At 43.8% G+C, this 23,726-nt stretch overlaps 2 protein-coding genes across 2 annotated transcripts in view; both read right to left on the minus strand.

Annotated features, from left to right (window-relative positions):
* Window positions 1-1,798, minus strand: part of antxr1c (ANTXR cell adhesion molecule 1c) — a 73,142-nt gene extending 71,344 nt beyond the window's left edge. Inside the window, exon 1 of the mRNA XM_017714330.2 lies at window positions 1,291-1,798. Coding sequence (XP_017569819.2) covers window positions 1,291-1,436 — 146 coding nt within the window. The 5' untranslated portion in view covers window positions 1,437-1,798. The remainder of the gene's footprint in view (window positions 1-1,290) is intronic.
* A 13,634-nt stretch (window positions 1,799-15,432) lies between these two features.
* Window positions 15,433-23,376, minus strand: rbp3 (retinol binding protein 3). The gene is made up of 4 exons (XM_017714331.2): window positions 22,124-23,376; window positions 19,426-19,616; window positions 17,660-17,802; window positions 15,433-16,582 (listed from the first exon to the last, which is right to left on the minus strand). The coding sequence occupies exons 1-4, from the start codon at window positions 23,306-23,308 to the stop codon at window positions 16,257-16,259; spliced, it is 1,845 nt and encodes a 614-aa protein (XP_017569820.1). The 5' UTR covers window positions 23,309-23,376; the 3' UTR covers window positions 15,433-16,256.
* Between the last annotated feature and the right edge of the window lie 350 nt (window positions 23,377-23,726).

A 23,726-nucleotide genomic window follows, 5' to 3' on the forward strand; every position in this document is an offset into this window, starting at 1 on the left:
ACAAAGAAAGAGAGAGAGACACACACACAAAGAGAGAGAAACACAGAGACAGAGACTGAGAGAGACAGAGACACAGAGAGACAGTGAGAGAGGCAGACACAGAGACAAAGACAGAGAGACAGAGACAGAGAGACATAGACACACAGAGAGAGAGACAGAGAGACAGAGACACACAGAGACAGAGACCAAGAGAGAGAGAGACACAGAGACACAGAGAGAGACAGAAAGAGAGAGACACAGAGACAAAGAAAGAGAGAGAGACACACACACAAAGAGAGAGAAACACAGAGACAGAGACTGAGAGAGACAGAGACACAGAGAGACAGTGAGAGAGGCAGACACAGAGACAAAGACAGAGAGACAGAGACAGAGAGACATAGACACACAGAGAGAGAGACAGAGAGACAGAGACACACAGAGACAGAGACCAAGAGAGAGAGAGACACAGAGACACAGAGAGAGACAGAAAGAGAGAGACACAGAGACAAAGAAAGAGAGAGAGACACACACACAAAGAGAGAGAAACACAGAGACAGACAGAGAGAGAGACTGCGAGAGACAGAGAGACAGAGCGAGAGACAGACACAGAGACAAAGAAAGAGAGACAGAGACACAAAGAGAGAGACAGACACAGAGGCAGAGAGAGACACAGAGACAGAAAGAGAGAGACATAGAGAGAGAGACAAAGACTGAGACAGAGAGAGAGAGACACACAAAGAGAGAGCTAGAGAGAGAGAGAGAGAGAGAGAGAGAGGAAGACAGAGAGAAAAAGAGAGAGAAAGAGAGAGACAGAGAGAAGAGAGAGAGACAGAGAGACAGAAAGAGAGAGACAGAGAGAGACAGAGCGACAGAGAGACAGAAAGAGAGAGAGACAGAGAGGAGAGAGAGAGAAAGACAGAGAGAGAGAGTAAGAGAGACAGAGAGAAGAGAGAGAGAGAGAGAGAGGAGAGAGAGGGAGAGAGAAAGAGAGGGAGAGAGAACAGAGAGAGAGAGACAGAGAGAGAAAGAGAAGAGAGGGAGAGACAGAGAGAAGAGAGAGAGAGAAGAGAGAGAGACAGAGAGAGAGAGAGAGAGAAGAGAGCGAGAGAGAAGAGAGAGAGAGACAGAGAGAGAGAGAGAGAAGAGAGAGAGACAGAGACGGAGAGAGAGAGAGAGAAGAGAGCGAGAGAGAAGAGAGAGAGAGAGAGAGAAGAGAGCGAGAGAGAAGAGAGAGAGACAGAGACAGAGAGAAGAGGGAGAGAGAGAGAGAGAGAGAGAGGTTAGAAACAGCTGTAAAAATCTCTCACTCACTTGTCGAGGACGAAGTACAGGTCGAAGGCGCCCTGGCAGGACCTCTGATCCTCCTCGTCCTGCGCGTGAGCTCCTGATGGCGCGCAGAAGAACAGAAATCCAGACAGAGCAGCCAGGAGCAGCGCGCGCTGCAGAAAACTCGCCATCCTCTCCGACCAGAGAACAAACAGAAAGCGTCTCCTCAAAACAGCGCCCTTCACATTATCCCCGCGGCGCGCGGAGAATCACGCCCTGCAGCGCGCGACGCGGCTCGCCAAGGCACGGCACGGGGACAACAAAGAGGCGGATGTGGAGCTCGCGCTGACTTTTGTATCCGAGGAGGCGCGAGACTCGCAGACTGTCTGTCTCGAGAGCTCCTCAGTCGGTCAGTAGGCTCTGAGCGCAGCTATCTGGCCGTGACGAGGCGTTTGGGCGAGCTGGGTGAGCCTGGGCTGCGTGAGTCGGACGCAGGCTTGTGGACGAGTGAGAGCACAGAGGCTGAGAGGGGCAGAACAAACTGCCTGGTGTCAAATTTCTGGGGGGAAAAAATGGCTGTGACTTTTACAGGAGAAGCCCCCCCCCTTCACTCTGAAGGCCTGCTTGAGGGTCAACCCACTCTGATCACACACATTTCTCATGCACCCATATGGAAAATATCCTAAATTCATTTATCATATATATTTTTATCCGTGTATGAAAACGGCCAACAGATGTGTTTATTAAATATATCTATAAAATGCGTTTATCAGTTTGAGTGATTATCTGTGTTGAGTTGAGTGTAATGAAGGTTCCAGATGTAGCTAAACGTACCGACTTTGATCAGCGCTGTACTTTACATTAACCACGTACGTCTGCAATCAGACTCTCACACACAATGTACTTCACATAAACAAGATATCAGATCGGCCCTGCATTTCACAGAGTATCAATACCTACAGCCCTCGCTTCTGTCCTGTTAAAGGACCATTAGATCAGATTTAAAACAAAGAGACTGGAACACAAACTCATTTTTGAAGGTATCAGACAGGATTCTGGAGATGTTCCTACACTTTCAGATGGAGCTGATAGAGCCGCTGTGTTGAGCAGACAGAATAACATTCATCTAAATAATTGCATGTTTCATTACAAAGAGAGCAGCATTAGCCCTGTTTAACTGTTCAGTGCAATGTGTTTATTGGAAAATATTTGCCCATTTTGAATTTGATGCCAACAACATGTTCCAAAAAAGTTGGGACAGGGGAACAAAAGTTAATTCTGAACGATAATGCACGTTTTGGCTGCCGTCCAGACGACGTCTTCTTCAGAGAAGGCCATGATTATTACAGGAAGACGATGTCAAACCACATTCTACATGTATCACAGCAGCATTGACTATATCACTACAACACAAATATAGACGTTTTATTTACTATCCAGAACAACCAGAGAACCTACATGAGTCTTCTGAGTTTATATGGAATGTTGATAATGGAAAATAGTGGAAAATCTGGAATAATAGGTTTTCTTTGGGGACTATTTTGCAGCACAGCACCCTGCATGTCTCCCTCCACCATGAATGGAGTTAAAGTTCTCTAAACTATCATAAAACAGTGTCTCAGTCATCAGGCAGTGAATTCAGAACCATTTCATGTAGGAACTTTCGGCGAAGGAGCTTTTAGATGTGGACGTCTGGTTCGTATCACCACCACTGTGAACAGTTCTGACTCTAAGTTTCTCTAGAAACACCAAACAACTCTGAATGACTCGGTTTACATCTTAACCATTTAATTATGCAGTGATTTTAGAAAATCTGTGTAATTTCTTAAATTAATAATCAACATTCCATCTTTAATTGGGCCAACAGAGCTGTCAGCATCACAATATCACTGAAATAAAGAGAATAAAGAATGAGAAGGTGTAGATGTTCCTCTGATCATCATAAAATTCAGATGATAAATGTTTCAAATATTCTCATGAAAAATTATGTTTCAAGAATGAGCTGTTATACTGACTCACATACAATCCCAGAGGCAAAAAATACTGTAAATGAGATCTCCTCTAGATGTCAGGTTCTTCTCCTGGACACAGCTAAGTCCAGTTTGAGATCAGACTGAGACTGAAGCCGTTTCTGAAATTTGGCTCCTGAGAAATAAAACTCAGATTTTCTCAATATCGTCATAAATATTGTGGATTAATTCTTTAGTGTCTGACTCGTCTCACCACAGTCTCAGCTGCATAATATCTCCAGAAGAACAGTGGGAGATCTCATTGTTCTCTTATACAGCTCTGTTCTAGATCACAGAACTCTCTCTGCAGTCTGTCAGTGCAGAAGGAGAACTCACGCTTTTCCCCTTCATCACCAGAACTTCTGGTTCAGGAGAATCAGTGATCCTTCATCAATATAACATTGATTTCTCTGAGAAAATTGTAAGAGTTTTTTTCCCTCTATGTGCTTCTTTGTCATTGATTTATCAGTTTGAGTTGACTCGATTTATGTGTATTTTTATATGCAGGCATGCACCATCTTTTGTGTTGTGGGCATCAATTTCAGAAGAAGTTTATCCATCCATCCATCCATCCATCCATCCATCCATCCATCCATCCATCCATCCATCCATCCATCCATCCATCCATTATCTTCCGCTTGTCCGGGGTTTGGGTCGCGGGGGCAGCATCCTAAGCAATGAAGCCCAGACCTCCCTTTCCCCAGCCACTTCCACCAGCTCTCCAAGGGGGATTCCGAGGCGCTCCCAGGCCAGCTGGGCGATATAGTCGCGCCAGCGTGTCCTGGGTCTTCCCCGGGGTCTCCTCCCAGGTGGACTCGCCTGTGACACCTCCCGAGGGAGGCGTCCAGGAGGCATCCTAACCAGATGCCCGAACCACCTCAGCTGACTCCTCTCGACGTGAAGAAGCAGCGGCTCTACTCCGAGTCCCTCCCAGATGTCCGAACTTCTCACCCTGTCTCTAAGGGAGAGTCCAGACACCCTGCAGAGGAAACTCATTTTGGCCGCTTGTATTCGCAATCTTATTCTTTCGGTCATTACCCAAAGCTCATGACCATAGGTGAGGGTGGGAACGTAGATCGACCGGTAAATCGAGAGCCTTGCCTTATGGCTCAGCTCTTTCTTTACCACAACAGACCGGTAAAGAGCCCGCATCACTGCTGACCCAGCACCAATCCGCCTGTCAATCTCCCGCTCCCTTGTACCATCACTCGTGAACAAGACCCCGAGATACTTGAACTCCTCCACTTGAGGCAAGAGCCTATCCCCGACCCAGAGAGGGCTCTCCACCCTTTTCTGCCTGAGAACCATGGTCTCGGATTTAGAGGTACTGATTCTCATCCCAGCCGCTTCACACTCGGCTGCAAACCAATCCAGTGAAAGCTGAAGTTCGCGGCCTGATGTCCCCAATAGGACCACATCATCTGCAAACAGCAGCGATGTGACCCTGAGGTCACCAAACCGGACACCCTCCATCCCTTGACTGCGCCTAGAAATTCTATCCATAAAAATTACGAATAGAATCGGTGACAAAGGGCAGCCCTGACGGAGTCCAACTCTCACTGGGAACGAGTCTGACTTACTGCCGGCTATGCGAACCAAACTCCAGCTTTGTTTGTACAGGGCCTGAATGGCTCGTAGCAAAGAGCCATGTACCCCGTACTCCCGAAGCACCTCCCACAGAATACCCCGGGGAACACAGTCGAATGCCTTCTCCAGATCCACAAAGCACATGTGGACTGGTTGGGCAAACTCCCATGAACCCTCCAGAATCCTGGAGAGGGTGAAGAGTTGGTCCAGTGTTCCACGACCAGGGCGGAACCCGCACTGTTCCTCCTGGATCCGAGGTTCGACTATAAGCCGGCCTCTCTTCTCCAGTACCCCTGCATAGACCTTGCCAGGGAGGCTGAGGAGTGTGATTCCCCTGTATTTGGAACACACCCTCCGGTCCCCTTTTTTAAAAAGAGGCACCACCACCCCAGTCTGCCAATCCAGTGGCACCGCCCCCGATGTCCACGCAATGTTGAAAAGGCGTGTCAGCCAAGACAGCCCCACAACATCCAGAGCCTTGAGGAACTCAGGGCGGATCTCATCCACCCCTGGAGCCTTGCCACCAAGGAGCTTCTTAACTACCTTAGCGACTTCGGCCTCAGTAATGGACAAGCCTATTCCCATGTCCCCAGACTCAGCCTCCTCACTGGAGAACGTGTCGGTGGGATTGAGAAGGTCCTCAAAGTATTCCTTCCACCGCCCAATGACGTCTTCAGTCGAAGTCAGCAGCACACCATCTCCACTATATACAGTGCTAGTGGCACACTGCTTTCCCCTTCTGAGTCGCCTGACGGTTTGCCAGAATCTTTTCGGAGCCGACTTAAAGTCAGTTTCCAAGGCCTCACCAAACTCCTCCCATACACGGGTTTTTGCCTTGTCGACAACTGAAGCCGCAGATCGCTTGGCCTGTCGATACCTGCCAGCTGCCTCTGGTGTCCCACAGGCCAACCATGCCCGGTAGGACTCCTTCTTCAGCTTGACGGCATCTCTCACCTGGGGTGTCCACCACCGGGTTCGAGGATTACCGCCCCAACAGGCACCAACTACCTTACGGCCACAGCTACAGTCAGCCGCTTCAGCAATGGAGGAACGGAACATGGCCCATTCTGAGTCAATGTCCCCCACCTCCCCCGATATCTGGTCAAAGTTCTGACGGAGGTGTGAGTTGAAGATCAATCTGACAGGTTCTTCTGCTAGACGTTCCCAGCAAACCCTCACTATGCGTTTGGGCTTGCCTGGTCTGACCGGCATCTTCCCCCACCACCTGATCCAACTCACCACCAGGTGGTGATCAGTTGACAGCTCAGCTCCTCTCTTTACCCGAGTGTCCAAAACACATGGCCGCAAGTCCGATGACACGACTACAAAGTCAATCATTGAACTGCGGCCTAGGGTGTCCTGGTGCCATGTGCACTTATGGACATCCTTGTGTTCAAACATGGTGTTCGTGATGGACAAACTGTGGTTTGCGCAGAAGTCCAAAAATTGAACACCACTCGGGTTCAGATCAGAGAGGCCATTCCTCCCAATCACACCCCTCCAGGTCTCACTGTCATTGCCCACGTGAGTGTTGAAGTCCCCCAGTAGGACAATAGAGTCTCCAGGAGGAGCACTTTCAAGCACCCTTCCCAAGGACTCTAAGAAGGCTGGGTACTCTGAACTGCTGTTCGGTGCATAAGCACAGACAACAGTCAGGACCCGTTCCCCAACCCGAAGGCGTAGGGAAGCTACCCTCTCGTCCACCGGAGAAAACCCCAACATACAGGCACCGAGTCGAGGGGCTATGAGAAAGCCCACACCTGCCCGTCGCCTCTCACCATGGGCAACTCCAGAAAAGAATAAAGTCCAGCCCCTCTCAAGGAGATTGGACCCAGAGCCCAAGCTGTGTGTTGAGGTGAGCCCGACTATATCTAGCCGGTATCTCTCAACCTCGCGCACCAACTCAGGCTCCTTCCCCGCCAGTGAGGTAACGTTCCAAGTTCCAAAAGCCAGTTTCAGCAACCGAGGATCAGAACGCCAAGGCCCACGCCTTCGGACACTGCCCGATCCACAACGCACCGAACCCCTACTACTGCCCCTCCCATTGGTGGTGGGTCAATGGGAGGGGGGACTCATGTAACTCCTTCGGGCTGGGCCCGGCCGGGCACCATGAGTAAATGCCCGGCCACCAGACGCTCGCTGGCGAGCCCCTCCCCCAGGCCTGGCTCCAGGGTGGGGCCCCGGTAACCCTGTTCCGGGCAGGGTACACAAGTCCTGTTTTTGTGTCTTCATAGGGATTATTATGGATCACACTTTGTCTGACCTGTCACCTAGGACCAGTTTGCCATGAGAGACCCTACCAGGAGCTTTTGCTCCAGACAACATAGCTCCTAAGATCATTCAAGCACGCAAACCCCTCCACCACGATAAGGTGGTGATCCAAGGAGAGGGAAGAAGTTTATATTTACAAAAAAATGACTTTGTCATGGTAACACATTACCTATTTTGTCTTTGTTTTGCTTTTGTTTAAATACATATCAAAGCTGATATCTTTATCACTGCTTGTCATTGTTTTTATCACATACTGTCCCAACTTTTCTGCACTGCAAAAAATAACAACTTGCCAAGTGAAATGATTTGGAGATGATTGTGTGCTGATTATAATATTATCAACCTTATTTTCAGACATTGTCTACTTGTTTTAAGTAATTCTATCAAGTAAAATGATCTTACTATAGTGGCTGATAAGTTTGCTGGTTTCAATCTCATTTCTTACAACAAGCAAGATAATCTGCCAATATACAGAGAGAAATTTACTTAAGATAATCACTTAAAACAAGTAAAAAAGTTCAATAATCTTAAATTAAGCTCACAACAATCTCAACAGGAGAAATATCAGTTTCACTGACAATATTTAAGATAATTTTCCGGGACAAGACATCACTTTTTGCAGTACGGATTCCAGGTTTGTGTATCAGGTGGGGCATTACTCTTATTTTCATGCTGAGGAATCTTGTTTGAGGAAATGGAGCCACGGGCAATATAGAGTTGTTTCCTGGACACAACCTTGCACACGTGCATTGTTATGGTGTGATGCTAGCAGTCTGGCACCTGCACTCACTGTTTACACACCTATGCTGTTATGCAGAATGTGGCATTGCAATGGGACATCTCAGAAGAAGATGTGGTCTAGAAGGCAGAATATGTTGTTCCAAAAAGTTTCAATACACTTCAGCGTTAATGGTATCCACACCATGACAAACACTGGATTTTGACCTTTACACTGGTAACAGTCTGGATAGTCTTTTTTCTCTTTGGTCAGGAGAACACAATGTCTATTATTTCCATATACAGTCTGAAACACTCTTTAGACCACAGATGAGCTTTAGCCCAGAAAAGTTGGCGGCGTTTCTGGATGCTGTTGACATATGATTGCCACTGAGCATAGGATGCAGTGACCCTTTCTTCAATAAGAGCCCTGGGAATGTAGGATTTTGTTTGCAGATTTGCAAAGATGAGACACAAGGCCTGGGAAACATAGGGACCTGTAGACATGAGACTGTGCCTTAAACATTTCAATGAACAAAAGAAGCAGCCTGAGAACATGTAGATGACCCCCTCGAGTCGACCTCAAAGTATGCAATCACAGGAATCACGGGAACATATGGAGCTCCTGATTAGACATGTTGGCAAAGTATGCTGCAAAAAGAGAATCTGCTAACTTTAACTGAAAATCCCACTGAGGTTGTGTCAGAATTTGGTGTAATTAGTTTGGTGTGGGTGTCACCAGGAATGGGCATGTGGAGGCGCCACATTGGAACTGTGGAACTGTGTTCTGTGGAGTGATGGAGCTCCATCCAATACCTTTGGGATGAGCTGGAGTGGAATTTGTGATCCAGCATGAAACGTTTAATAGAAATTTTTGAAAACTTACAAGCATGTGTGTTTAGTTCTCAGAAACCAATATACTGCAAAAATGATATCCTGTCAAGTGAAATGATCTTAAAACTAGTTAACATATCCAATATTTTCCATTTTGAGATGGTTGAGCACTGATATGATTTTCTAGTTTATTTCTAGACATTTTCACTTGTTTTATTGATTTTGTTAACCCTCTATTGCATGATGTTGCCTCAGAGCAACAAACTACTTTTCCTCACTTTACAGTAACATTATACATATTTAAAGACAACATTAGGGTTAACAATAAAGGGAATAGTTTGAGTAAGTCAATAAAAATCATGTGCTTGTGTAACGGGGAGCGAGGAGGCGGACGCATACGCTGAGATAAGCGAGATTTATTACGGGCAAATCCAGGGTCGTAGTCAGAACAGTCCAGGGTCAATGAGCCGACACGGACAGATCGAGGGTAAGACATGACCAGAATCAACACAAACGAAGACCAGGTACAAAGACACGATACAAAGGTACAAAGGTACAATGATACAAAGATACAAAGATACAAAGACTGGCAAACGGAAGGGGCAAACACAGGGCTTAAATACACGGAACAATGAGGGACAGGTGATAACAATCAGGGGCGGAGTTACAAAACCAAAACATGAGCACATGGACAGGACTGGGAGGAGCCAACCGTGACAGAACCCCCCCCCAAAGGCACGCACACCGGGCGTGCCACACAGAACAAAACAACCCAACAAAAAAGCGAAACCCAGAGAAAGACAAAACTAAACTAAACAGGCACAGACACCGAAGCCAGAGCAGAGGCAGAAACGGGCACAGAGGCAGAAACGGAACCACAAGAGGCAGGAACAGAACCACAAGAGGCAGGAACAGACACAGACGGAGACACACAAGGCACAGGAACAGACGAAACAGAACGAGGACAAAAAACGGAGGGAGGACGAGGAGGCACACCAAAAAACGACGCCGACCGAGAGACGACCGGAGACACAGGACGAGGAAAACAAGAACGAACAACAGACCACGCAAAAGACAGGGGAACAGGCACCAGGACAGACAGAGGAACGGAAACGGGCACGGAAACAGAAACAGGAACAGAAACAAAAGGAGACACAGGAACGGGAACCACAACAGGAACGGGAACCGAGACAGACACAACAGTAGGGAACAGGACAAAACCAGGGACTGAACAAGGCAGAAACAAAGGAACGGAAACAGACACAGGAGGCACAGAAGGACCACAGGGAACAGGGACAGAAACGGGATCCCCAGGGGGAACAGACACTGACGAGGGCGGGATGGGAGGGAACAAAGGGGATGTAACGTCCACGGAGGCAGGCGCGGGGCCTGCTGCGACGTCCACGGAGGCAGGCGCGGGGCCTGCTGCGACGTCCACGGAAGCAGGCGCGGGGCCTGCTGCGACGTCCACGGAAGCAGGCGCGGGGCCTGCTGCGACGTCCACGGAGGCAGGCGCGGGGCCTGCTGCGACGTCCACGGAGGCAGGCGCGGGGCCTGCTGCGACGTCCACGGAGGCAGGCGGCGGGTCCGGAGGCGCGGCGACTGGCGGCGGGTCCGGAGGCGCGGCGACTGGCGGCGGGTCCGGAGGCGCGGCGACTGGCGGCGGGTCCGGAGGCGCGGCGACTGGCGGCGGGTCCGGAGGCGCGGCCACGGGATCAGAAGTGCCGCGGGGTGCGGCCACGGGATCAGAAGTGCCGCGGGGTGCGGCCACGGGATCAGAAGTGCCGCGGGGTGCGGCCACGGGATCAGAAGTGCCGCGGGGTGCGGCCACGGGATCAAGCCTTCGGGCTGGGGACCTCTGCTCCAACCTGGAGGAACACACAGATACTGGACCCACTCGGCCGTTCCCAATGCTCACTCGAGCGATTGGCAGCTCGCAGTGACGCTTGCGAACGAGCCGAGTACCAAAAAACGGGTCATCTGAATGCTCCTGCCGTCTGACACCGTCTTGCACTGCAGGTCGCTCCTCCCTGCAGTGGCGCTCAAAACGGGCAGACCCAAGGCGCTTACCTGAGCTCTCGCCTCCCGGACACAAGGCGGGAAGGTCCTCCGCTTTCTTGCGGGACCGACGAGACGCTCGTGTTCCCTCAGCGCCAGGGGATTTGCTATCTCCGGCTTGGTGGCGTTGGGACACGGCGAACTCGGGCTGCTTTAAAACAGCCGGAGTTTCGTCCCAACGGAACAACCACATGCCGGAGTCTCGCTTACCTGCTGCGTCCTGTGGAGGCCAGTCTTTCTGTAACGGGGAGCGAGGAGGCGGACGCATACGCTGAGATAAGCGAGATTTATTACGGGCAAATCCAGGGTCGTAGTCAGAACAGTCCAGGGTCAATGAGCCGACACGGACAGATCGAGGGTAAGACATGACCAGAATCAACACAAACGAAGACCAGGTACAAAGACACGATACAAAGGTACAAAGGTACAAAGGTACAATGATACAAAGATACAAAGACTGGCAAACGGAAGGGGCAAACACAGGGCTTAAATACACGGAACAATGAGGGACAGGTGATAACAATCAGGGGCGGAGTTACAAAACCAAAACATGAGCACATGGACAGGACTGGGAGGAGCCAACCGTGACAGCTTGGTCATTTTATCTCTTAGTAGGCACATTTAAACCTATTTTTGAAAAGTAAGTATCTTTTTTTTTTGTTATGAGATTTTGCAGACTTATGTTTGTTGCCTAGAAGCAACTGTATGACAATGGAATGACTTTACCTAGTAAATTATCTTCCAAAGCAGAGAGATAATATTACTTAATTTTGCTAAAATGACTTAAAACAAGGGGGAAAAGGGCAAATTATCTTAAATTGAGCTTAAAACAATCTCAAAAGGAGAAATTTTAGGTTTTCCGTCTATATTTCAGGTCATTTTACTTGACAAGACACGATTTTTTGCAGTGTTGGCCTTCTATGTGCTCATTTGAAACTTTTGTGGGTCGGATAGGATTGTGTCGAGGGCCCTGATCTGGCCCATGGGCCCTGTGTTTGACAAATGGGCTCTAGATCATGACACCATGATCGTGTTACCAGCGCTGTGATTGAGGGTGTAGAGTCTGGCAGACGTTCCTAGAGTTTGGATTTAGAACGAGGCGCCAATCAAAACCATTCCAATACCACCCTGCCTGAATCCGTTTCAGGCAGGACAAGGCCAGAAAATTACAGATACACTGTAAATAGACGACTCTAAGGGTTTTTTGGTTTATGCCAATGTTATGTAGCAGGATTTAAGTAAAGTGTTCCCACTCGTTGACCTTAGCAACAGCAGGCTGTTTATTTGCAGAGGTTTAGCACTGATCCTTTTGTTTGTCATGTGTTTATACTGAATGCCTTCCTGGAATGTAATTCAGCTTCACTGTTGTGTGAGTGTATTTCTATTGACAAATACACTCTGCAGTGCAGAAATGCAGCTTTGGGCTGAGTATAAGTGACGTACTGCCCTCTTCTGGAGGAATTGTATTTCAGCTGGTCATTTTCTCATTTTTAGAACATTATTGTGAAGCCCTGGTGGAGCTGCAGATATTCATCAGTGTCAAGGTGACACTCTTTGTTATGTGTTCTGTTAAGCTGTAAAATCGTCTTAAATAATGCCTGAATTAAGTGTCCCTAAGTAGGGCTGACGTGACTGCAGTCATACTAATCTGCCCAATCACAGGACAAACTCATAAGAGGCTTTTTTGCTACATAAGAACTTCAGGATTTGGTCGATGTCCAGGTTCTAAGCTTTAGTCCAGGCTGGCAGCTCCAGTTTCATGGCTTTCTACAGTGTGACCTCATTCCTTCTGTGACCGAATCAGTAACTGAAATGATATATTGGGAGGTGAAATTGTCATAAATACAGTCGATACATCTAATATTTCTCAGGCCGAGATAGTTGAAAGCTTATAATAAGTTTATTAACTTATTTCTCATCATTATTTATCATTTTATCAAGTAGAATGAGCTCACTATGCTGGCAGATAATGGCTTATTGTAAGAAATACGCTCTAAATGATCTGCCAATACAGTGAGATGATTTTATTTGACCTACAATTACTCAAAACAAGTAAAAAATGACTAGAAATGAGTGACATAATCTTATGTTCCTTCAACCATTTCACATTTTGAAATATTAGATATACTGACTCGAAATAAGATCATTTCGCTTGACCGGTCACCACTTTATTTGTACTGTGTAGAAACAAAAGTGAGAAAGTGAGCTCACACTCTTTATACACTGCAAAAAATGGTGTATTGTCAAGTAAAATTATCTTAAAAATAGTCAATAAAGCTAATATTTCTCCTGTTGAGATTGTTGTAAGATTAATTTGAGATTAACTGCCTAGTGTCTAGATTTTTCCTTAGTTTTGGTATTTTTTGGGCCAAATGCAATTACAATTATAAAGTGTTTACATGTGACAGTCACACCTGCCGTATGTTGTTATTTTCAGGAGGCCCTTTGCTGCTCAGGAGGCCTCCTGAAAATAACAACATACGGCAGGTGTGACTGTCATAACAACATACGACAGGAGGCCATTGTTTGATATGTAATGCTGACAAGAATATATCTTTATGAATTTGGGTCATTTCTGATCAAAATTCGACCCAGCGCCTGCTAAATTTTTTTAAATTATAGAGGTCTGGAAAACAAGTGCAGTCATAGTTTTCAGAAACTGTTAGTCTGGAGCATCTCTGAGCTCAAAGTGCAGTAATTTTGATGGTGATTCTGTTAGTTATTATGAGTAAAAATAAACAATAAGCAGAACACAGACATGTTTTTATTGAACTTCTGTCCTCTTGGATTCAGTCTCAGTGCTAAAACTCTGATACACAGCAAGACACTATTTTTAATTACATATTGAGCTGCACATTTAATATGATATTTTTAAGTCAAAATCAATGTGAACTGAAAGCCCTTTGTTTATAGTATGAAGGCTGAAAGCAGAGATGTAGTATAACAGTAGTGAGTGGGTTTAGGTGATTTTGGAACTGATTTTGGGCTGATGGAACTGATGGAACTGATTTTGGGCTGATGGACGGTCACAGGTGGATGAAGTCAATCTGGATGTTGGGTCAGAGTCTGATGATGATCTGATGTGATTCATGTTGCTGCTTTAACCCTTTGTTGGAACATGAAGGCCAAAGAGCAGAGCAGTGATATCAGGATTTTAGATGATTTTCCAAGCTGAATTACTCACTGAAGCTCAATGATATCATGCTTGCTAGTTAGGGGCGGATCTGCTGAATGTCCTGATATGTAGATCATATTTGTATCTTAAATCATTCTGAAATTATGAGGGCTAGAAATGATCCAACATTTTGCCCGCAAATTGCGGTCTCCGGGTCATATCAAGTAATTGTAAGTCAAATATCACCAGTATGGTGATAATTTTACTTGGTAATGTTACCGAAAACAAGTGAAACGTCTAGAAATAAGCTAGATAATCTTAGAATCATTGCACAACCATTTCAAAATGGGGAATATTAGATGTACTGACAAGATTTAAGATCATTTCACTGGCCATTTTTTGGAGTGTCCTGTGTGTTAAGGTCCACAGCTGTGAGCTTCAGAGAACTGTGTTCACAGCCCAGCGTCTCTCCAGTGTTTGGCACAAAGGTATGAAATCACTGCACCTCACTAACCCCCTTCTGACACCCTCTTCCTTCAGGACAGGAAAGTGGCAAGAGCAAGAGATCAGGCTGAACAACTTCACAGTGTCTGTTTGGACACTTACAGGGCAAGTCCACCAGTTTCGTATCATTTCTGCATGACTGAATGGCTCTAGAGAAACTGAATTACTAGTTCGATGTTGCGGAAGCAAAAGTGGCAGTTCTGTGGTTATTATTACTACATTAGGGACATTTCTGCCTTCACGCCCACTCTCTATTTTTGTTTCTTTCCATTTTTGTTCCTTCTTTTTATTATATGTGTTTAGGGGAATCCTGACCAAATAATAAGAAATAATATCCCAACAAATTCTGCTGAATTTTCAAAATTTCTGCATAACTAAAAGGCTAAGATGTAAACAGAGCGGTTCAGAGCGGTTTGGTGTGAAACTTTGTGTTCTAGAGAAACTTACCGAGTCAGAACTGTTCACAGTGGTGGTGATAGGAACCAGACGTCCCCCTCTAAAAGCTCCCTCACAGAAAGTTCCTACATGAAATGGTTATGAATTCACTGCCTGATGAATGAGACGCTGTTTTATGATAGTTTAGAGAACTTCAACTCCATTCATAGTGTAGGGATACATAATATTAAGGGTGTTGTGAGGCAAAATAGTCCCCAAAGAAGACCTATTATTTCAGACGTTCCACTATTGTAGTCATGGTGAGCCCTGGTTCCTATGACCACCACTGTAAAGACGTCTGAACCGTTTCACACCAAACCATCTGAATCTGTCTGTTTACATCTCACACTGGAATTCTCCTTTAAATTTATTTTTTTTATTTTGTATATGTTTTGTATTTTGTATCGTTTTTTATTAATTATAAAGTAGCAATTCTAATGTTCATGTTGTTAATCTTGTATCTATTGCCCTTGTTCTTGTTGTTGTTGTTGCTGTTTTTGTGAAGAGAAAAAATTCCCAACCACTTCAATCTGAATTCGACTTTCATAAACAGTGTCGGTTATAATTGAAACAAATTCACTGAATACCGAATCCTAAATTCAATCACTGAACATTACTGAAGTGACACAGGCTTTTAAGAAGGCACCAGCAGTCTTCTTCTCCTCCCCTTCACCTTTATTCTGTTCTTTTGTTTAATTTCGATACAACTCCTACTTATTCACACATGCAGAAAACAAGGAAAACATTACAATGAGCTTCTCATCCACAACAGTTTCACACTCTGAACATGTCCATTTATGGTCACTTCAGATGTTAAACAGGAGTATACTGGCCATACAGAGCAACACAACATAAATAACATCTGAATGTATCTGGATATTCTTTATACTTTCAGAGTAGTGGCATAAAAGGGTGCATTAAAGGGCCCATATCTTAACATTTGTCCTATGTTTTCCATTTATAACATTAGTATGGATTCATGTGTCAAAAACAGTCATAATTAATTTCTCCATGATCATTTTCCCAACCTCTCTCAATCCCTCAAACAGGCATTAAACAGGCTGATTTAGTTACTGTGCCTTTAAGACTGATATATGTAAATGAGCCCTGCTCTGATTGGCTGAGAGTGTTTCAGCCTACACTGCTGTTTGAATTTAGCAGTCTGGACTGAAACACTCCTTATAACTTCAATGTGAGTAGGTGGTGCTGAATAGGTCAATGTATATAAATAAATGTGTCAGTGTTTTGTGACATCACAAAAATAAAGCAGTTCACTTTCCATATATTAGACAGTTCGGACTGAGAATGGAATGGCCAGACCAGACAACTAAATCAAACTCTTTTATTTCAGCACAGTTCAGTTTTCCATGATATGGGCCCTTTAAAGGCCTACAGTCTACAGTTTTGTTCAGAAATGGATGCAAAAACAGCCTCGCTTGCTTCTATCTCTGTTCTTAGGCCACCTAGCTCAGCTCAGAAGCTTATTTCTGGCCTGAAAAGTGCTTGTTGAGGATTCCCTTGGCCGTGTCCAGAGCTGTGTCGGCAGGCACCGGGATATGAGGTGCGATTCCGGTCCCCTCCCAGGCCAGACCCTGGGCTGTATCCGAGTGGGTGGTAGGAATAGCCAGGAAGATGTCACTGTCACCGACTTGGAAAGGGTTCGGGGGCTGGCAGGAGCCGCTGGTCGGCTCACCCACGATCATGGCGCGGCCGAGATTCTTCATGATGTAAACGAATTCCTCGGCCGCGCCGGCTGTTGCGCTGCTTGTCAGGATCAGCAGGATCTTCTTGGAGCCGTATCTCCTCCCTGTGCAGAGAGTAGCATGGTTAGATTTGCACTGAGGGCATTATATACTCTGCATCGCAACACCAGTTAAATCTATACTAAAGTATCATTTATAGGGTCTTTTCTATGGGGAGGAGTCTGTCTCAAACCCAAACCCCTTAAATTTACACTTGTGAATATAATGCTTAAAATGTATTTGGATTTTTTTCATTTTTGTTTTTTTTTTACTAAGGATTTGCTTTTTTGTTTTATTTTAAAACTGATTTAGATTTGCCATTACTCATGTAATTTTTAAATGTCACTACTGAAACACAGAGTTTTAGTATGTGGGTGGAGCCTTCTTTTAGCCACACCCCTGTATTTCAGAGCAGGAAGTGAGGCTGCATCCCTGTCCCTCATGGCCACATGGTGAGCAGTTAGATCCCAAAGGTCCCAAAGTCTGAAAGTCAGTGAGGAACATTATTTTCTGCAGTTCAGCACTTTTTATTGTTTTAATGCAAAATATGATGATTTTCTGTGTGAACAGCTGCTCAAAGCTGTGTTTACTGAGTTTTGGAGCTCAAAAGGAGCTGAAATTCTCACCGAAACAGTCACAACTGACACATTTAGCACAGTTTGGTCGAGTTATGATTGTTTTGGTAGAGACTAAATGGAATGTTCAATAATTAGTTTTAATAAAATAATCATGATTAAGGTTTAGAGTCACTCGGAGCAAAAGAACTTTAGTCTAAAGACCAAGATCAGTTAAAAGTCCCTCAGTTAAAAGGTTCTGACTTTGAACCAGTTCAGTAGAATCATCCATAAATCTATTTTACGATTCATCCTACAGCAGTTTAGCTCTGCCCATTCACCCTGATGCTATAAGTGTTTCAGCCAACGCGACAGCCAATCAGAACAGAGCTAATTTTCATAAATCGGTCTTAAAAGCACAGTAACACAGCCTGCTTCACTCTAATGGATTCAGTGTGGTTTGAAAGGTTCATGCAGAGAAAGAATTAAGACTTTATTTGGTACATAAATGTTATAAGTGGAGTTCAGGGAGTGACATAATAGAGAGCTGTTCATATGGACTCTTTAAAAGCAGGGTGTGCGCATTACCTGTCAGCTCCTGAAGGGTGACGAGGTCTTTCGTGGTGCCTGAGGGTCTGTCGTACAGTTTGTCCAGCACAATCTCCCTGTCCGCATCGAAGAAGTAGGAGCAGAATCCGGCAATCGGGTTTATAGACCCACCAGCGTTGTTCCTTTAAAGCAATTAAAGTGACACACAATTTCAACAATGCTGGTTAAATATTTATAATTTTATAAAGTAAAATAAGTAAAATAATGTCACTGTACTGGCAGATAAATTTGCTTGTTTCAAACTCATTTCGTACAACAAGCTAAATTATTTGCTTAATAAATTTGACTTATTTTACTTAATAAAATAACTTAAAACAAGCAAAAAATGTCAAGAATTGAGGTAAGTCATCTTAAATTAAGCTTACAACCATCACAGCAGGAGGAATATTAGATTTATTGTCTATATTTAACATAATTGTACTTGACAAGATATTTTTTGCAGTGCATTTGTTTAAAATAACTGCACAATAAAGTTGAGTAGAGGCTCAATTTGGTTACAGTATCATTTTAAACAGGTAAGTATAACGTAACGGGCCCATGTTCTATATTTTCCATGATTTAGTTTTTCTGAGATTCGCTTATACACTGCAAAAACTAAAATCATATTAAATCTAACTAAATGATCTAATATTTCTCATTTTGAGACCGCTGTAAACTAAAGCACTTAAAAAAACAATGGTTCTTCAAGGGTTCTTTAGTAATGAAAATGGTTCAATATAGGGTCATGAATGCTCCAAGAACCCTTTGCATGATAAACGGGGTCTTCAGAATGGAGAATGGGCTGTAAATGGTTCTATATAGCACCAAAAAGAGTTCTTCTACTGTTATGATATTAAGATTGGTTTAATAGAAGAACTATTTTAGTTTCTATATAGAACCATCTACGGCACATTCTCCACCAATCTGAAGAACCCATTCATGATACGAAGAACCGTTTGGAAAGGGTTCTAGAAGTGTTAATGGTTCTATATAGAATTGTTTTCTTTACTAAAGAACCTTTGAAGAGCTGTATTTTTTTAACATTGTTTAATTTCTTTTTTTCCATCTTTTTGCTTGTTTTAATTGATTTTAATGTTAAATTATCTCACTATATTGTGAGGTAAGTTTGCTTGTTGTAAGAAATCTGCTCAAGTTATCTGCCAATATAGTGAGATCATGTACTAAAATAAAATAAAAAATAAAAAAATGTTATAAGTTAATAGATATAGAGTAAATAACTTATAATAAGCTTGCGACAATCTCAAAATTAGAAATATGAGATATGTTATCTGGGTTTAAGATGATTTCAGAATACCATTTTTTGCACAATTCATGGTTCATAAAAAAGTCATAATTCATTTTTACATGGACTTTATTTATACTATAGAATTAAACAGGCTGTATTTGTTACTGTCCCCTTAAGACTGATATATATATGTAAGTGAGCTCTGGTTTGATTGGCTGCCTTGTTCAAAAAGCAGTCCAGACTAAAACACTCCTTATAACTTCAGTGTGAATAGACGAGGCCTAAGCAGATGTCTTTAGGTTTTGTGACAAAAACGAGGAATGTAAAACAGCAGGTACATGTTAACACTTTAGCCCTGTTTACATGCTACTTCTCAAAAACTCCACCACTAAAGTAGAAAACTCAGCATTTTTCAAACTTTCAATCACAAAAGGGAAGGAGGCTTGTTTTTCCATGGTATGGGCTCTTTAATTCAAGAGGCCTACTGTATGGCCAGAATGTCAGCGCTGTGAGGACTTACCTGAGGTCAATGATCAGGGCATCTGTGTCCACCACTTTGTTCCAAACCTGCTCCACAATGATCTGAGCCACAACAACGATTTGGTTGAACTCCCCAAACATGTCAAAACGGAGGTAACCAATGTTGTTCTCGAACACGTCAGTTTGAAATGAGACTTTGATAAGCTCAATCAGCATCTCTGGTGAAGCGTCCTGGAGGAGAGGAGCCATTTAATATATGCATATATACATATGAACATACACCGGTCAACATACCACCTCCTTGTTTCTATGCTCATTGTCCATTTTATCAGCTCCACTTACTATATAGGTGCACTTTGTAGTTCTACAGTTACAGACTGTAGTCCATCTGTTTCTCTGATAGTTTGTAACCCTGTTCTTCAGTGGTCAGGACGTCCATGGACCCTCACAGAACAGGTACTATTTGGGTGGTGGGTTATTCTCAGCACTGCAGTAACACTGACGTGGTGGTGGTGTGTTTGTGTGGGTTGCGCTGGTCTGAGTGGATCAGACACAGCAGTTTTAAACACCTCAGTGTCGCTGCTGGACTGAGAACCAGAAATATCCAGTCAACAGCATCCTGTGGGCACTGATGAAGGACTAGAGAATGGCCAACACAAACTGTGCAGCAGCAGATGGGCTATCGTCTTTGACTTTATATCTACAAGGTGGACCGACAAGGTAGGAGTGTCTAACAGAGTGGACAGTGAGTGGACACAGTGTTTAGGAACTCCAGCAGCAACCGCTGTGTCTGATCCACTCAGACCAACACATCACACAGTAACACACCACCACCACGTCAGTTTTACTGTAGTGCTGAGAATGACCCACCACCCAACTGGGGTCCTGACCTCTGAAGAACAGGGTAAGAAAGGACTAATAAAGTATCAGAGAAACAGATGGACTACAGACTACAGTCTATACTGTATTTCTTTGTTGTTGCAATAAAACCTTTTATCTCCAAAATGGTAACTTTACTGGAGAAGGAAGAACCTACTCTACTTTTAAGGTAAATCAGTGGAACAAAGACTTTTTCCCAAGTCATGCTGGGTTGTGTCTTTTGGTCCATTCATCATGAAATTTACACTCAGTATAAAGAGCAACAGGCATTTTCAAAATATGTCAAAAACTAAGAAATGGGGATACAAGGTTTTGTTCTGACAGCATATATATATTTACAATCTATAACCACATTTCGACACCAGCTTCTATATCCACAGTGCCCTCTTTCACTGAAAAAATGTCATATTTCTCATTATGAGTTGCTGTGAGAACATATTTCATGACATTTTGTACTTGTTTTAAGTCGTTTTATCTACAAAAATTATCTTTAAATCTGTCAGCAGATCATTTTACTTGTTTGAAGGAATAAAGCCAGACACAAGCGATATTATCTGCCAATAGAGTGAGGCAGTTTCCTTACAAATAAAGCCTTAAATCAAGTCTATACACTTACAGATGGTTCTTCCAGGGTTGTTTAGTAAAGAAACTGATTCTACATAGAACCATGAACACTGAACCCTTTACATGATTAAAGGGTCTGAATTGTGAAACTGTTCTTCAGACTGATGCAGAAAGAAGGTTATACAGAGAGACATTTTGAAAAGGGTTCTGTATAGCACAAGAAAGGGTTCTGCTATGTAACAAAAAGCTTGCAACAAAAGAAGAACCCATCCTGCTGCTATATAGAACCCTTTTCAAAAAGCTTCTAAATAGAACTGTCTAAATCGCATTCTCCATCAATCTAAAGAGCCCTTTCATGATACAAAGAACCTATTAATCATGTGAAGGGTTGTTTGTGCATTCATTGTTCTATACCATTGTCTTTGCTAAAGAATCCTTTAAGAACCATCTTTTTTATGAATGTAAAATAAGTCAAATGCTCTTATAATATTCTTTATTATATTAGAAATATCAACTAGATTTAAGATAATTTAACTTTTGCCAAGATATAATTTTTTGGTATTGTAGCAAAAAAGAGGTACTACATGGTATCAAATTAAAGGAACCCTTTATAGAACCAACCATTTCAAACAACAGCTTTGGCACAGAATAGAACCATTTAACCATGCCAAGAACCATTTATGCATTCATATTGTTCTTTGAGCTGTCAGGCTTGTATGAATAACCATAACTTGAGAAAACTTAAAGAGCCATTGTTTTTAAAAATCTGCATCTCTTGATATCTCGTACAATAACTGTATACCTTTAGAAAAAGGGGTTCTTCAGTACAGCCAATGGTTATATAAAAGCATTTCTTGAAAGTATAAATAGTTCTTTGCATGGTTAAATGGTTTTGTATATAGTCCTCTAAAGAACCTTTTAAAAAGTGGTTCCATAGAGCACCAAAAATGATTCCACTATTATTACAAGTCATAAAACCTTGAATCTTTTTTGATAAGATTGTGTATAAATGGTTCAAAGTATGAACACTCTTCTTAAAGGTGGTTCTTTGGGGCTGTGGAAGAACCACTTTTGGTTCCCTTGAACAGTGATCCTCATTTTTGCTCCTACCAAACTCACAACACATGGGAATATAGTAACAATGTGACCCAGTTTGAGAAGCAAAAACTATTGTGAAGAACTTTTTTAAAGTTTAGAGGACCTTTACCAGTTTAAAGATTTTTCTAGAACCATGTACTCCAGCTGAGGAACACTTAGAAACCTTTACTTTTGAGAGTAAAATATTGAATTCTCACCGTTGGAAGCATCGTAGGAGAGTTGTCAGTGATCTTCAGGCAATTGTCCCCTGACAATTTTGCAAGATCAGCTGAGAGTTTTTCTTTAAGTTGTTTCTTTGAGGAGACCATGCTATACTCGCCGCTGTTCAAGAGAGCCTCTAGTTTTTCAGCGACGTCAACCCCGATACTTTCAAAGGCATAATTTTTAGCAACCAGAGAAGCAGCAGCCTTGACAATCATAGGGATCTCAGCACGAAGCTTGATGATGGCTATGGCGGCATCCATAGCATCTTCTGCATCGACTCTGACGTCCGGTGTTACTCCTTTGACTTCCCAGCTCTTGCCCGTGATGGGGTTGATGGATTTAGCTACGGGAACTGAGACATAGAAGTCAGTATCACCGACCTTGATCTTGTCAATCTTCACCGATCCTCCAGCGGTCTTCTCACCTACGATGGTAGCCCTTTTGAGGTTTTTAAGGCTGTATGCGACATCTTCTGCAACACCAATTGTATTCTTGCTGGTCAGAATGATCAAGGGCTTGGAGGTTCCATATCTTGTTCCTAGCAAGGTGGGCATGGACCAGAGCTCTGAGGTACTATCTGAGGGGCGATCATAGATGGAATCGATATGGATGAGTGGCTCAGCATCCGTGTAATAGGACACAATGTAAGGGATGCCTGACATCTCCCCAGTGACCGCATAGCGAAGGTCCAGGATCATTGCAGAGGTCGGGAGAACTTTACTCCAGACATGCTCCAGCAGAAGTGATCCAATCTTCTGAGCCACCTCCTCCCCGATAATGTGCTGAATCTTCAGGTAGGCAATGTTGTCCTCCAGGACCTCTACATTTACGGTGTCCTTCACCACAGCAGCTAGTTGCTCCGGTGGGATGTCAGGAATTGCCGGCGGTACCTCCGGGACATAATCTGGCTCATAGGTGACCTTAACTCTGGGGTCTCGGAGAGTGCTCTTAACTCCATCGGTCAGCACGGTTGCAAGCACAGTAGGATCTTCAATAGCAAGGATCTCTGTGTTGCTGCTGGCAGCATCGATCGCCTCTTCCATACCAGCCAGCTTTTCTGGCGAGCAGTAGTTGTCCATGAGAACTTTAGCCATGTCCCTAATAAGTGTAGGCGAAAAAGCATAAAGCACATTGCTGAAGGCCAACAGGGACACTAAAACCACTAACACTTGAGTCATTCTGCCTGGTTGTGTAGCTCTGGTGCTGCTGCAGTGCTACGTCCTTTTTCAAATGAGACTATTTCCACAGTCAGGTTTCTTATAAGAGGCTTTTGCAATAAACCTTTAATCTCATTAGCCCACTTGCTTTGGTAAGACAATAACAGGCCAATAATTTATGCACTACATGTGGCCTAATATATCTAAATAAGATGCTGTATATGTAGATATGCAACATCTCGAGTGAGGATAAATCTTTATTTTATTGACTGAGTTGTATGTTTTATTAAAGCATTTCTGTGTGTTGTATAAAAGCATTTATTGTTAGGTAAGCTTAACATCTATTAAGCCTAATAGGGGTTAACGCTATTTCAGGCTTTAGGAGCACAGTGTAAATATTATTTGTTAGTTTTATGTAACAATTACATGCCAAAAAATG

The sequence above is a fragment of the Pygocentrus nattereri genome, chromosome 13, assembly GCF_015220715.1.
Source record: "Pygocentrus nattereri isolate fPygNat1 chromosome 13, fPygNat1.pri, whole genome shotgun sequence".
Lineage (NCBI taxonomy): Eukaryota > Metazoa > Chordata > Actinopteri > Characiformes > Serrasalmidae > Pygocentrus > Pygocentrus nattereri.